Source organism: Aythya marila, assembly GCF_965140915.1.
Source record: "Aythya marila genome assembly, chromosome: 1".
Lineage (NCBI taxonomy): Eukaryota > Metazoa > Chordata > Aves > Anseriformes > Anatidae > Aythya > Aythya marila.
Window position 1 is genome coordinate 195041359 of NC_139042.1, and position 16311 is coordinate 195057669.

General features: G+C 37.2%; 1 protein-coding gene across 4 annotated transcripts in view; it reads right to left on the bottom strand.

Moving 5' to 3' along the window:
- The window catches only part of MAGI2 (membrane associated guanylate kinase, WW and PDZ domain containing 2), a 771385-nt gene that overhangs the window by 163295 nt on the left and 591779 nt on the right, over positions 1–16311 (bottom strand). For all 4 annotated transcript variants that reach the window (XM_082759166.1, XM_082759165.1, XM_082759164.1 and 1 more), the window contains exon 7: positions 4265–4322. In XM_082759166.1, coding sequence (XP_082615292.1) covers positions 4265–4322 — 58 coding nt within the window. The remainder of the gene's footprint in view (positions 1–4264; positions 4323–16311) is intronic.

Sequence of the window (16311 nt, forward strand, 5' to 3'; positions counted from 1 at the left end):
GGCTATTTCAGATCACACTATACACATGCATTTAGGACCTTGGAATATTCTTAGTGCCTTGCTGTAACTGCAGGGCACATCTCACTGCCCTACATTACAACTTACATGCAGTTCTGTGATTAAAAAAAGAGGGATTTTAGCCAATATAGGATGTGGCCATGGCTCATGGAACATCCTGTGGTACTGACATGACAGCTAGAATCTCTTATCAGCTCCTTCTCAGCAGTTTCTAGTTGCAGTTTAAGTTGCAGTATAGTTTATTTAGACAGAAATATCTTCACTAATGGCTATCTTGAAAGTGACCTTTTTGTCCTAACATATCAGACAGGAAGATGAACAGAGATATGAGGCACCTCAGGGTGTTGATGCAATCTTAATAATTCTTAGTTCCAATTGATTCCTCTATTTTGACTCTTCTGTAGTAGTGCCAGTTCAAAAGCACAATGTGAATATTCTAACAAATTCATACAATTACATTAAATATTAAGTCCAAAAGGAGTTAGAGAAAAGAAAATTGTATAGAAAATTGGTCCTTTTTATCAGTCAGTTACGCTGGATTTATGCTCCTAGACCAATGAGACAAGAAGCACCTCCCTATCATGCAATTTTAAGCGCTCTACAGCTCCATGGCTAAAACAGAAAAATTGCTACTGATGAGTTTAGCTGAGAATGAAGTTATTAAGCTAAGTAGTTCCCTTGAAAGGACATTCTAGCCTTTCATCTAGCTACTTCAGCTGCATACAAAATAAGTATTACTAACCTAGGCCTTAATAAGACAATCTAAATGTCAGTTTTAGAGATGGTTACAAATAAGTGCTTTGGTGTTTGAAATAGATTTTAGATGTGATCCAAAAGATGTATAACTCATTACCCACGGTATGTAATTCAGTGAGCATTTCTTTCTTCACTTGAAAATTTTCTAAATACCTAAAGTTTCTCTTCTGATGTTGTCTAGTGCTCTTCTTACCTAAACATTCCATCTCCCATCTTCTCCTAACTGAGGTCCATAACAAAAACAGAGGGCTGTATGTGATCCCAGAGGTAGGCACTCCTGGAGCATATCTAATACATACCAGTGGGATAAGACCTCTCAGGAAATTGCGGATTTTTATTTTTTTTTAATAAGACAGATCTGGAGAAAACCGAGAAAGATGTTGCTATCTAAATGTTTTTGTTTTGTTTTGTTTTGTTTTGTTTTTGTTGTTTTTTTTTTTTTTTTTCCCTACCATTACCATTTATTTATTTATTTATTTATTTTTACTCTTGATTCCACTTTTCTTCTTTTTTTTTAAATAAAATAAATATTAAAAATAAAAGACTAATCCAAAGATAAAAATGCAACTCACTTCTTTTAGTGCTGTAGCGACCATATAGAAGAATCGTGCTGCCTTTTGTTTGCTTTCTGGCCCCCAAATACTTGAATATCTCTCTGCAGAGAAGAAGGGGCAGTCAATGCTACTGACCCTTGTTAGCCCACAGTATGCTAGCTGGGGACAACGCCTAGGTGGTAGGATTTGGTTTGGGGCTGCATTTAGCTGCAAGGGTGAAATAGTGACAAGGAGCTATGGTCACCACAAAATATCACGTAAGATATAGGCACCACTATGCCAGCTCATCACTGAATGTGACCAGATTAGTTTTGTTGTTGTTGTTGTTGTTGTTGTTGTTGTTGTTTTTAATGATGGTGTTTCACATTAGATGTGCTTAAGACAATTGATATACTTTCTGTAGAAATTTACATGCTTTAATGTAGATTTAAGTATGCAGATTTTAGTTGATGGCCATGATATTCTCAGCCCTGCCACAATAGTAGCCCATCTAAGCGTATGCACCAGGAGGAGGATTCTAACCTATTCATTTTCTCAGCTAGTTTAATGTACAGTTGTTTATTAGTAGTTTGTGGCCTAAAACGCACCAAAGTAATTCTGAGGATCAGAATGCCTAAAAGACAGACATTCTGATGCATAATTTGTTACTCAGTCCTCTTTACATTCACAGTTTTTCAGTTATGAATATTTTATAACAAAAAAACCTCCTGAAAGAAGTTTTTCTATTTGAGCAGTAACAGGTGTTGTCAGAAATCATAAGTGAAGGAGGTATATTTTTCCAGAATAAATACATGTATGGACAATTTAGCTATTCTATTAAGGAGGCCATGTCAGGAAATTGAACTTTGCATTGTAGTTAATCATCCTTAAAGGGGGAAATAATCTTTTGCCAATTAGAATGCCAAAAGACCCAATGCACTCTAATAACCACAATCTCTCTGTAGCCTTGCACAGCTAAGTGCTGCTAAACTTGGCAGTAACAGCCTTGAAATATATAATCCCATAATAACATCTGGGCCAGGTGCCTTGCGTCTGTTTACCTGTGGATGGACATGAAATAGAGATGAACATTTGCTCCTTTTCTTGACTATGCAGGGGAAGTGTGAATCTCACCAAAGCCAAAATGCCTTGGGCTGCACTAACACCAAAGTGGGGCTCAGTAAGAGATTAATGCACAGAAGTTGCACAACACCTGTTACTCACCAAAATATACTGAAAACCACCGGGACAGAAGACACTTACTCACACCCAGCAGCTGCATAATTGTATTTGCAGAAATCTTCGGGGGGGATTAAGTACAAAGAGATACGTGAACTCCAACCCCTAACTACTCTGGGGCATCATAAAAGATCTCAGGCATAAAGAGAGTAATTTGATGGCGTTACTTAGGGAGTTCAAAAACTTACCTTTTGGTTGAGAGAAATAGGAATCTGAATTGACTAAGCTGGCTTGGGCTGAGCAGGAAAACAGATTGGGCTGCTGGCTTTTTCACCTGAGGGCACGGAACCATCCAGGGGGAAAAAGCAGCAGAGCGGATGCTATTGCATTTGGAGAATGTGACAGAAGGACTCAGTGGGACAGTGGCTAGACACAGTTTCCGTTTGTTTGTTTGCTTTGAATGAGGGCTAGGGAAAGTGATTGGGCACTTACAAGCTGCTACTGTTATAACAGTGAAGAAAGTGTATCTTAGAGCTACATCTTCTAACCCTCCTGAAATAAGATTTTTTGTTGTTGCTTTGGTGATCTCTCTATCCAGCTCTACCCTGTGCTATTAATTGCTACATATTCTGAGGTCTGGAAAATCTGCAGCTCCATTATCTGACCAGAGTGGTCTTGCAACGTGTTGGTATAGATTCAAGAGACCAAGAGAACAATGTGACACACAAACTAATATTTTCCATTTTGTATGAAATCTCTGGAGTAAATGTACTGCTTTGTGTTAGGATCTGAAACTGAGATTTTAGGTCAGGTACCATCCTCTGTAAAGATCTCTCTTCTTTAATAAAAGGAAGTAATAGATAGATCTTTCTCAATTCAAATAGTCTTTAAACGTGCTGTCTGCACAGAGATGGGGAGTGCCTTTTTCAATCCTCTGCTATATACTTTGAGTGGCCTTTGATAGGAGAGAAGAGTGGGAGTAAAACTGACCACTCTGAGAGGGTATCACAATTTGAATCTACATTCACTTTACATAAATCTGATTGATTGTGTTAAACTAAAAAGCATAGAAAATCATCTCTCTGATTTACCTATTTTATGCAGTAACTAGCTGGAACAGGTTCTACCTTACCTATCAGTCAAAAAAAAGCTTTCTACTGCCCTTTGCACAGAGCAGTAAGGATGGCTTTCTTTCCTGTTCCACAACTAAAATAAAATATGAGAAATGAAAGCAATGATTGTGCTGTGAAAAAAAAATATATATTCTCTTATTTTCAGGTGCACTTTTAAGTACGGAATAAAACACAATATACACAGAATTTTACAATGCAGAATATAAATAACCTGTCTTCTGGTACAAACAGTGAAGATCTGATTTGCAGAAGAGAAGGACAACCCAGAAAGGGATCTTAGCTAAAATGATTATGCTTTGCTTTTATTCATTGACTAACAAGATCTGTACCTCACTGGATATCCAAACCTTACACAGACTATACAGCAATATTTCTTAAATGAATACAATCTTTTGTACAAGTATCAACTGGATTGTTACCATGAAATCACACCCTCGAGAAACAAAATGATTGAATGTCTGATTTGAGACACACTGAATACATTTGGCCACATTAACTGTATTGATGACTGAGAATTCCTGGTATACCTTCATTTTAACATGTCAAGTAATTGTACCCATGTCTTGCCAACTAAGCACAGCAGAGGATGCTAGTATTAGGTTATGACATATTAACAGCAACTTAATATTGAACTTGGGAACTTACTCAACATAATAAGTGCCATAAATGGGATCATCAATTTTCTCCCAGCCATATGGAAGCTCTGAAAAACAAAGAGTTATCTGTCTCAGTAAATGAATTACAGAATGCTAAGATTTCTGATAGTGAAACAGTGGATCTTTGCTAGATGTTGAGGGAAATAACTGGATAGTGAATTCAGATAAAATCACCAAAGCAAATGCAAAATATTGAACACACTCCATGGTGGCCACAATTAGTATTAACTTGAAAACTGGCATGCAAACAAATATCTCAGTCTTGAGAATACCACATTTGATTGAACAACTTCACTGTTCCAACAGCTGTGCCAGCCAACAACAGTAGCATATCTTGTATGACATCACTGCTGGAGAAAGAGGGGGTATTCTGTTTTTTCAAATAGGTGTACACACAAAAACACTGCTTTGCTTTTTGAGCTCTTTTTTTTTTTTTTTTTTTTTTTTTTTTTTTCCACTGCTATGAATCCTAGAAAAATTGGTCTCAAACAAATGAAAAGAGTTTGCCTCCTGTCTCTTAATTATAGTAAGTATGTCTAAATGTTCCTGAGAGATTTGTCATATTTATCTTACTGTCATGGCAATTCCATGGCCTCCAAAGGCATGCTGCTGCAAAGCTTAGTTCTATATCTAGGACCTCACTGCACATAGAAGTATGCAGAAACACAAACTGAAATAAGATATTTTCAGCAACTTTCAGCTTTAGAAGTAATTGATTTTTACAGAAATAGAGAAGACATCTAAAACACTCAGATATTAACAATTAAAATATTAAATATGTTGATTTAATGAGCTTGAAAGTAAATCTGTATTAATGTACAAGCAAACATGCATAAGTGAATGTACATCCATAAACATATTTTATTATCACTCACAATGAGTACTTAAAATTATTACAATGCCAACAGAATTTCACATAGGATTTAAAAAGACGCATGTGACAAATATCTCACTCAACATGAACAGAATAAAAACCTCAGTGCCAGATGGAGGAAACATGCAAAAGGATAGACATTACCATCAGGCACAGGTATTGATATCTATGCAGTTAAGGACTGGCACAATATACATGGAATGGTACTGAGATTCTATAAATAAATTTGATTCTGTAATTCCTTATGTCAGTATTTCTTCCTTTGAATTATATCTCAGTTATACTTTTAAAGTCACTTTTTGGAGACTGTAAGAGTATGAAACAAGACAGACCAGACCTGATGTAACTCATACTGAGCATGGTCATAAAACTGGCCATAAAGAAGTGCTTCTGGATGACATATATATATATATATATATATTTTTTTTTTTTTTCCAGTGACAATGTGAATTGACAATTACTGATGTGCTGTAAAAAGCTAAATAAGAAAGTAAGGAACTTCACAAATTTGGAACATAAAGCTCAAGGACTTCCTTAACATTGATACTCATTTTTTTCTATTATGTTCAGAATATTGTTAGCACTGAAATCTTCACAAACCTGCACTCTGAACTGATTTCATTGGGGTTGCTTTGTTATAGTCACTTCATAGGAATAAATGCTGCATAGGTTATTTAAACAGGCAACAGTAACAGAACGGTTGAGGTAGGAAAGGACCTCTGGGGGTCGTCTGGTCCAACCCCTCTGCTGAAGGATGGGTCAGCTAAAGCAGGTTGCCCAGGTCAGTGTCCAGTCGGTTTTTGAATACATCCAAGGATGGACCCTCACCAACCTCTCTGAGCAACATCTTCAATTGTTTGATTACTCACAGAGTAAGTCTTTTCTTACATTTAAGCATGATTTACTGCATTTCAGTTTGTGCCCTTTGAATTTTATCATGTCACTGGACACCACTGAGAACTCTGGCTCTGTCCTCTTTGCACCCTCCTTTCAGGTGCTCATAGATATTGTTGAGATTCCCCTGAGCTTTCTCTTCTCCAGGCTGAATACTCAGAGCTCTCTCAACCTTTCCTCACAGGAGATGTGCTCCAGTCTCTTCATCATTTTCATGGCCCTTTGTTGGACTCTCTCTAGTACGTCCATGTCTCGTGTCGGGGAGCTCAGAACTGGACACAGTACTCCCTCTGCAGTCTCATCAGTGCTGAGCAGAAAGGAGGGATCACCTCTCTAGACCTGCTGGTGATGTTCTGCTGACTGCTGCCCAGGAGGCTGGTGGACTGCTTTTCTGCAAGGACACATTAGCTGGCTAGTGGTCAAGTCACTGAGCATTAGAAAGTCTTGGTGTTCCTGTTTCCAGACCTGCACAGAACTTCAGTAAAATCTGTAGGAAACTGCCTCTACACTGGTTCCCATAGAGTCCTGTACATCCTGGGACTAATCTGTGAGATGTAATTTGGAAATATTCAAAAAGAAAGCTGCTGATGCACAAATCTGTACTGCCCTTGTAGTAGGTTCTGTTCCTAGTACATTCCTCTTCACAATTTAATATGAAAAAAATGATGTTTTTACCAAATCCTATGACATGGAATAAATACAAAGTATTTGTTTAAATACTATAGGCACATTTTATTTTAATGTAATATTGCAAGGCTTTCTTCATCTAATTAACTTAATGTTGCTTTCATATCTGGCAATCAAAAATTACTTTCCTTTAGAGAAAAGTGCAGCAGGCACCAATAAATTCCATACATACTCAAAAATACACAAGCATGTACACTGACACACTCATACAAACATATGCATACATCTCTTTCCCAAAGTGAGTTAATTGATGTGAGCTTTTTTCAACAATGAAACTAAAAATATAAAGATGTTTTGCAAAAACATCCTTGTAGATATTACATTTCTGTAAATATATACTTTAAAGTACACAGATGCAGAGGATATACTTTGTTTTACATATTCATGAAAATATGAAATAATTTGAGAATTTACTATCCTCAAATGGTCTATTGGTCTATTTTTCCCAAAAGTAATGATACATAACATCATAACAGTCAGTATGGACTGAAAGAACTATTAAGAATGCAAATGGCAAATCCCATTTTCTAGTGTAAAAGCCTGTAAAAATGTATTGAATTGGCGATATTACGGAGAACCCACTTTTAAATGCATGGGTGGAACCACTGATTATCTAACATCATAAAACAGTCATGGGTTCAGAAAAAAAAGGAAATAAAAATACCTTGGTGTACCATGATAAACTCCATGTAAGGCTATGCTCAATTTTTTTTTTTTTCCTTTTGAGATGTATCTTGTAAGCTATGTTTAATTAAAATTCTGTGTAGACCAGTAAAATGAAATAGCTAGAACACAAACCCCAAGCCTTCTCCTGAAGTATTGCAGATAAGGTTAGTGGAGTTTGGTTTACTACAGGGCTTCTGCTGAAAGAATCTTCTGCTACATTTGCTTTCAGAAGCAGTGTGATAATTTTTCATGAGATTAAATAGTTCCATTTTTCACTGTTGAAAGATTACAGGACAGGAATACTTTAATGCTTCATCAAATAGGAAGCTAAGTGTTTGCCAAATTGGGGGTGAGGGCATTGCAGTTTCTATTTTTCAGATCACTGTGCCCAACGATGACCATTAGGAATGAGAGTGAACAGTAAACATTTATAAAAGAGAATTGTTATAAAACACTTGCGAAGGAGATTACTGTTGGCCATCATGATTTGAATTGGGAAGGAGGATGTAAATTATAGCTTTCTCTGATATTCATTTGATAGCACTAGCACAGAGTGTTCATGTATAATTTCTGCAGCCAACGGTTTCATGGTTACTATGTTATGTATGAAGTCTTCATTTTCATGAGCTTAACACTTCTGTCATTCATGTTTTTCAGTTCTATTGATTCCAGAATTTCTTTGTATAGCAAAGGTTGGAGTTGATGATCTTGAGCTCTCTTCCAACCTAGACAATTCTGTGATCCTATGATTTTTTTTTTTTCTTAAAATCTTCAGTATCTGATATTGCATTCACAAATATCTCCTCATATTATCTGGTGGAGGTCTGGTTCAGGCACATTTGTAAAATCATCATTTAAAAATCAGTAATAGGTTGTGCTGCATTTGGCAATGCTGATACTACAAGTGGATGAAAAGGCATGTATGTATGCTCCAGATTTCACATTTCATAGTTCATCCTTTACCAGAGAAGAAGAATCTAGCTAGCACTGCATCAGTCATCCAAAAAAAGATCAAAAAGGCACAGCTGACACTCAGATACTTTGCTCAGTATGCATCTGGGCAGGCTTTTAAATGCAGAGTGAGCCACATTTCTAAAATTTAAATGCCCAGTGATAACAAAGGTCCTTGCAAGAATGAAAGAAGGAAGGAAAGTAAGAAGGAAAAAAAGAGAGGAAAACTAATGTAAACTCAAGCAGGTCATTTTAATAATCAACGGCAGTGCCTCCTCATCACAGCCTGCTTATGCTAATTGTCCAGATTCTGCCTTCTGAAAGCTGTTGTGTTTCACTATGATTTTTGATGGTGCCACTTAATCTTCTCTGGGGATGGAGGAAGGAATACATTTTGGATCTTCATGTGCCAAGATGAAAAAAACCACCAAACATATTAACCAAGATTAATTTTTCTGAAGTTTATGTGTTATTAACCACATTAGAGAGTCATAAAAACCTCTCAAGGTTTCAGAACAACAACCAGCATTATGTCACTACCCTACTGACAGGCTGGAAAGAAAGATGAGAGTATATTTCTTGAATCAGCTACAATCAAAATATTTGTACAGTAAAATGAGTTTAGCATGAGAGGTAAAACAAACAAACAAACAAACAAAAAAACTTACTGTTATTGAAAATCTTGTCATTAAGGATATGGAAACTGTCACAGTCAGCATGAGGTTGGGTCATCTGCCTTTTTAGCACCCATGCACAGGTCAGGAATCCTTTTCTAGCCTGAATTTGAGACTTTTCAGAAAAAATACTGTATCTTTCCACTCAACAGCCCCTTTTTCCCCTTTCTTTTGTTTTCTTTCTTCTTTGTTCTTTCTACCTCTTTTTTTTTTTTTTTTTTTTCCTTTTCAAGTCAGTTACCTCTTGCAGAGAGCATCAAATATATTGGGTTAGAAATTACAAAACACGGTGCAGTTCTGCACCCACTGCAGTTGCACAGTGTTCCAGTTTCCTGAAGAGAGAAAATCTTTCCAAATATGTATCTGCAAGTCTAAACCAGAGGTCCTCACTGCTTGGATTACACAAAATAATGTTATCTGCAACACCCTAAAGCACAGCACACAGATTACCAGGGAGCAGAATCTGCCCAGGACATGCTGTGCTGCTGCCTCACGAGCACAGGGCTGGATTAGCACCTGTCTACATACCCAGCTGATATGTGAAATAGTCACAGTAGTGCTGTTGTCCCTGAACACTTCTGTTGAGTTTGCCATAAGAAAACAGAAGATAAATCGCTCACTGAAAGTTGGTACTTAACCTACTATTCACAAACCCATGTGAATCCTGGTAGGCCACCTAGGTGCATAACATACGGGAACTCCAAAAACCAACCAATCACCAACAAAAAACATTTATATGCTAGATGCTATAGTAAAATCTTTCATACTGCTTCAACAGGTTCCTCCACTTAGCCATGTTTCAAGTGTCACTGGAAAATGCAATTGCTAAGATGGACTTCTCTATGCTAGTACACAAAGAAAAATATATGAAGGAAAATAAATTAGATAAAAAAGTCAGAACTCTGTGTCTCAGTGAGAATAACAACAGACAGGATGCTCAACTGAATAGCAAGAACAAATTCACTCTTTATATAATGAAAGACCTGAAAAACTGAGGGAAATGTACCAACTCCAAGCCCTGCAATGTAAGCTCAATTGCAATTAAACTTGTGTTCGCCAACTGCCATTCTCATACCAGCAAATTTCACAATGTCATCACTGTTTATGTTCAGCCTGTAATCACAAACCATTCATGTGCAATTTGTTCTCATGAGTAAAATGACGTTATGCATAAATTCTTCTTGCACAATGGAAACAAATGTCTAAGTAACATTCACATCTGATAAACGCATCTTCTCCCTTCTGTGCAGCTTATTGTGACATGCTACATCCCTAATTATGCAGAATGCAGACTACTAAATATTACTCTCAATTCAACAATATTTCCTCCCAGCATTGTTACCATGTGAAATATTGCCAACAGTGGGGATATTTTTAACATTAGCTGTAACTGATCCCTCTGACATGCAGACTTGCACAATGATTAAGATTTGCATTAATACAGAAAAAAAATAACAACTGAATTACTGAGTTGTACAATCAAAAAAGACTTCATAAAGGGTTTGTTAGTTATGAATTTTATAAAAATAATAATTGAAAAGCAACTTAAAAATAATTAATAATTAAAATAATTATTAATAATTATATGTTGAGAATTCAGCTAGGTTATTATTATGATTATTGTAAGCAGTCCCTGAGATGGCAAAGTATGAATATAAAACCCCATTCTCAAAAGTTTATCGGGCAATAGCTGAAGCTGGTCAGAGTACTGTATTGGGTTTACACAGCGAGGTTTTGGCAGTGGGGGTGCTTCAGGGATGGCCTCTGTGAGCAGAGCCCAGGAGCATCCCCAAGTTAGGTAGGTCCCAAAAGGACCTGATGCTGGCCAGAGGTAAGGCAAAAAGTAATGTTGGTTGGGCCCCTGTGAGAGCAGATTGAGAAAGAAAAAGCTGCTGTGTTGGGAGAGAGGAGTGAGAAAACATAGAGAGAAACAAGGTGACACCAAAGTCAGTGAAGAAGGAGGGCAGGAGGTGCTGCAGGCACTGGAGCAGAAGGTACCCTGCAGCTGGTAGAGAGGCCAATGGTGAAGCAGATACTTATGCCATGGCCCATGGAAGACCATGGAAGAGCAAGTGGATGTGGCCTGAAGAATGCTGCATGCTCTGGAGACGCCATGCAGGAGCAGGCTCATGGCAGGACCTGTGGCCCATCCTTGCCATGAGAGAGGAGCCCACAGCAGAGATGGTGATCTGTCAGGTGCATTCCCCTGAGCTGCTTGAGAGGGGAGAAGGTAGATTAAAGTTGAGCCCAAGAAGAAGAGGTGGTTAGGGGAAAGTGTTTTAGTTTGTTCTTTGAGTTTGCTCTTCTCATTGCTCTTCTCTGTTGTTGACTGGTCATAAATTAAATGAATCTTCCACAAACTGAGCCTGTTTTTCTCATAACAGTAATTGGTAAGCAATCTCCCTGTCCTTACCTCAACCCACGAATTATTCCATTGTATTTTCTCTGCCTGTCCTCCTGAGGAGGGGGAGAGAGAGAGGACTTGGAGGCACCTTGTGCCCAGTTAAGGTCAATCCACCACAAGTACTTTCCATGGATCTTTTCAAGAGAAAGCTTAGAGTTTCTAATAAAAGATTCCATACTGCAAAATGCTGTTTTCAGTATATTTAGAAATAATAATTTAATGAAAGCAGAAACACTTACCGAAAGGTATTTATTATTAAAACTTCCATCAAATCTTTTATTTATTTATTTATTTTTCCTTTGCTCTCTGTCTTTACTCCTCTGTGCTGAATATTTGGTTTGCATCATAGGCTTTTTAGGGGGAGAGCTTAAAACAATTCCTTGTTGGTCTCAAAGTTGCCAATGAAGTGACTTGTGTCTTGCTAGGGAGTATAAGACCACTAGGAACATGGAAAAATCTCATGTTTTATCTACAAGTCCTTGACCAAGAAACTGGACGCGGTATTCCACAGCATAATTAAACAGTATATTCCTTAGCTTCCAAGAACAGTTGGGAATCATTTTCTCAATGTTATGTTACATTATCTTGTTTTTAATATAACAAATGAAGTAGATCTAAATGGAGTCATTGCCACCCTTAGCCTCACAGCTCCTAGCTCTAAACTAGCTAATTCAGGCACTACTAGGCATAAAGTCACTTCAGCATGAATCTTGGTGCAGAAAGGAAACCTGTCACAGACGCTCAGCACATGCCTCAGTGGCTACTCACATGTATGCTGACGAGCTGCAATGGCGTTGCCAGTTGGTTCAAAGTTCAGACATGTACATAAAAGAGACTGTCACAGGCACACTCATTTCACCAAGAGAAAAGGAGCCCCAAGTGCAATCAACTTCACACCATGTTATCAATTTGTATTCGTGAAGTTCAGCATATTGGCTCTACTCCATACACAACTGCAAAGTGAAAGATTCTACCTTTGAAACTGATTTGATTAACACAGCTTCTTTATGCTATATTCTTTAGACTTTGAGGAAAGCAGGCTGAAAATAAACATTCTTTTTGATCTCTTGGATGTTCAAATCTTTCAGCACTTGTACTTCATTACTGACTGTATCAATTCAGTCTTATTACAAAATAGTGTCTTCTGCCTAATAACTACTTGATCTAGAAACAGGCAATTTTACCTTGTTCCTGATTGATATTTAAAACAGTGACGCTAATTAAAATTCAATCAATTTAGAAAACATTTGATTCATGACTTCATTTGTCTCACTGGGTCTTGAAATTCTCAAGTAAATGTTTCAAAATAAAGCACACAACTTAATGTTTTCTCCCTCCCTCCCTCCCTCCTTCCTTCCTTCCTTCCTTCCTTCCTTCCTTCCTTCCTTCCTTCCTTCCTTCCTTCCTTCCTTCCTTCCTTCCTTCCTTCCTTCCTTCCTTCCTTCCTTCCGCTTTCTATTTTTCTATCTTTCCTTTTTTTCTTGGCTTGTTATTAAGCCAAGTGGTTATTATCTGATTTCATATGAGGTAAGAGAAGCAAATAGATAGACATATTATAAAAAGAGATGGGAAAATATGACATCTATAGTGATAATAAAAAAAAACACACAACACAACTGAGTACTACTCTGTATGCTTACAATAAACTGATTATCTATCAGTGGTCCACGAATAGCAAGTTCTTCTGCTCAGACTGTAAAATCACATAGGTGTATCATTTGTGATGAGCCACAACAGCCTTGGAAGTATCCTATACTGGCCTTGGATGGAAATTAAATAAACCAGCACTCTGATTGAGTACAAGACATCTTACATTTTTATATTTTATGTCCAAGTGGCCAATGAAGTTGCATACGATCAAATAGCATCAATAGTCCTCTGCAAGGTACTTCCTACATGATCTGTTTCCATGACTACCATGATTTTAATAATATATTTTCAGAGTTTTGAACAGTAGCTGATGGATGTAATACAGATTTCTTAGTTGTTTAAATAGGATTTGATTAAACAGATAAATCAATACAATTGATGAGAGATATCATGGAAAATCCAGGTTAACACCGGAGAAGCTGATGCAGCAATTTGTGACTTATACTAGTGAAATAAGATTAGAATCTGTTTTGTCTCCTCGTTGGTTTCATTGCCTTGTCTAGGGTGAGAACTTTAAAAGTCCCACCTATTATTACTTTTTGCTTTGTTGCACAATAGATAAAAATCTGCTTTAGTTGCATATGTTCTTGTCATAACTTATTCATCACTATGCATTAGTTATATTTATGAGGACACTCATATTGAGTCACTCTGTACTTTAAACATTATGTTAAAAAATCCTTTGGCATTTGAATGACAAGGAAATATGTATGAATTCAGAAGCTATTTTTCTTTGTTTGAATTGTAATACCATCTGCCAAAACTCTCTCTCAGAATGCTTCTGTGACAGCATCAGAAAGAAACTTTGCTTGAAAAACCAGCATGTGCTCTTTTGTTAATCTAGCAGAGACACATTTTGTTTGCATTCATAGGGGCACTTTGCAAATGTAGTGTCCAATTAATATACTAATTTGTGACAATGACAAAACAATCAAATCTCTAAGTCACTTTTTCTTTAGGAATTTTAAGCGTGTGGGATAATTAATAAGACAGTTAAAATCTACCCAAGTTTTCTTCATGCTGTAATGTTCAGTATTGTTGGCATGTAGCTAACATGTAAAAAGAAAGAAAAAAAAAGAAAAAAAAAAAGCAGGCAAAGTAGTACTTCCATGTTCACAGTTTAATTCATTATTTTTTACTTTTATGTTCTGCAGTGTCATGAAAAGCGGCAACACTTACATTCTCCACACCCTCTCTCCTTTCACTTCTCATGTAAAACCTGCATAAGGGAAGAGTAGTAACCCAAACATTGGCTGGAGATGGACATAGGACAGAGAGATGGATTAAAACACAAAGGCGACTGTGGTTCTTTGGTGTGTCTAGTTTATCATTAAGCATCTCCAAAACTCTTCAGATTCTTTTCCCAAAGAAAAGAGCGTCTTGTTTTTCTCGAGAAAACCCAAGACTCTTTCAAAAACAAGCTGTGGTCTTTTTCTGATTCTCCCTAAACCTTGCAGTTTGTTTAGTAAATAATTTGTTCCTCTCTCTACCTTGTTCTTGAGCATCCTTCCTTCTATCCCACACCGACGACACAACCCCCATGAATTCTGCTGTGCAGGAGTAGCTCCACTGCATTGAAACCCAAATCTTTCCTATTCTGAGGATGTCTGAGGGCAATAAATTTATAAACTCAACCAAAAGACTGCTGTGCCTATTTCAGGAGAAACATCTCTACAACCGTTAATTGAAGATGTGCCTGCTTGCTCACTTTGTCATTCATGTGGAGCAGTAGCCTATTTGCACAAGTGAGGGAAATGATACATCTTATTTTCACCAGTGTGCCATACATAATTTTGGGATCAACAGCTGATCTAATTGATTTATTCCAATGGAGAATAACCTTTTTCTCAGTGTATGCCCTTGCTTTATCCCATCTGGTAGTTTTGATTTCCATGGAGGTATTATTTTATTTAATTACATTATTTATTTTTAACTGATTTTGTACTTAATGGTTGAAAACACGTTTCCAAGTTGAATCTGTCTCAGCTCAGTGGCATAATAAACAAATCTTCAATTTCACCTCTTTAGTCTTCTAATTTCTGCTCTTTACTGTTCTCTGGTCTGTTCAAATATCAGGGTGCCTCCAAGTTCTCAAAAAAGAGACCTTCAGCACTGCATCACCTACACCTACACAAATGATGTGCAGTCTACCACAAAACTGGAACAGAATAGACCCTAGAGGACCCAACAGGACCACCAAATATGAAGACTGAACAGGTCTCAGTATTATGTTTTAGCCCAGCTTTGCCTGAGTCTATTTTATACTTTCTAATTCATTTGTGAGCCAGCTTAGAAGTAATCAGATGCAGCCATACAAAACCTTGCCTTTTTACAGACTGACCTAGCTGATTTTTTTTTTTCTTTTTTTTTTGAGAATTTCTCCTTTGGGCACCTGAGAACAATTCAGTCTGAGTGCTTACGCTGGGTTACCTCAACACCAGCACACCTTGTTTGGAAGGTTCACTAAGAAGGGCAGCTGCATGATCTTCCTGACCATCTACAAGCAGAACTCAGAGGATGAGATTTTTGGGACTTTTCTGGACAGGTGTAGAGACTACAGTTATTATCTTAAAGAGCTGGAAGAGACTTGATCTTATGTCTCTGTGGATAGGATCCTCTGACACTGAAACTATAATGCTCGCTATGCACTTCAGTAAAAGGTAATGTTAGGGTCCTGATCCATAACTTTCGTATGTAGCAGCATGGGCTAATTTCAGTTATTAATTTATCATATGTTCACTCTTTCCATTAATCAATAATTAGTTATGTTTTTCCTCAGTGAATTTTAATTATTTTGAAGAAAATGTTATATGCCTATAGAATATGTATGCCCACTTCCTAGGTTTGCCTTTTGTGCTGAGCTACAGTCAGGATTTGTGGATTTAAACTAGTCTATTTTATTCTTTGAGATGTAATTAGGTGTTTGCATTTCACAGACTTGGTTCACATCTGGTTCACTGGTCTGTTCTCAGAGAAAAAGATTATTTCTGTACCATGGGAAAAAATAAGCCTCCAATCTTTTGTAAAAAGTCCTACAAATGCAGGGAATTGCATGCTACATGCATTTTAGGTGCATATTTTTCTCTGCTCCACTGACAAAGTCGGTTGTGAAACTGCCATGTTTGTAAAACAGTTGGCACTGAGCAATTGCAGCACCTGTGGCAGAGGCGGCCTCTGCCAGCCTTTTAGTGCACAGTAAAATGATAAAAATGTATTAGTTTTCCACTTTGCAGTTG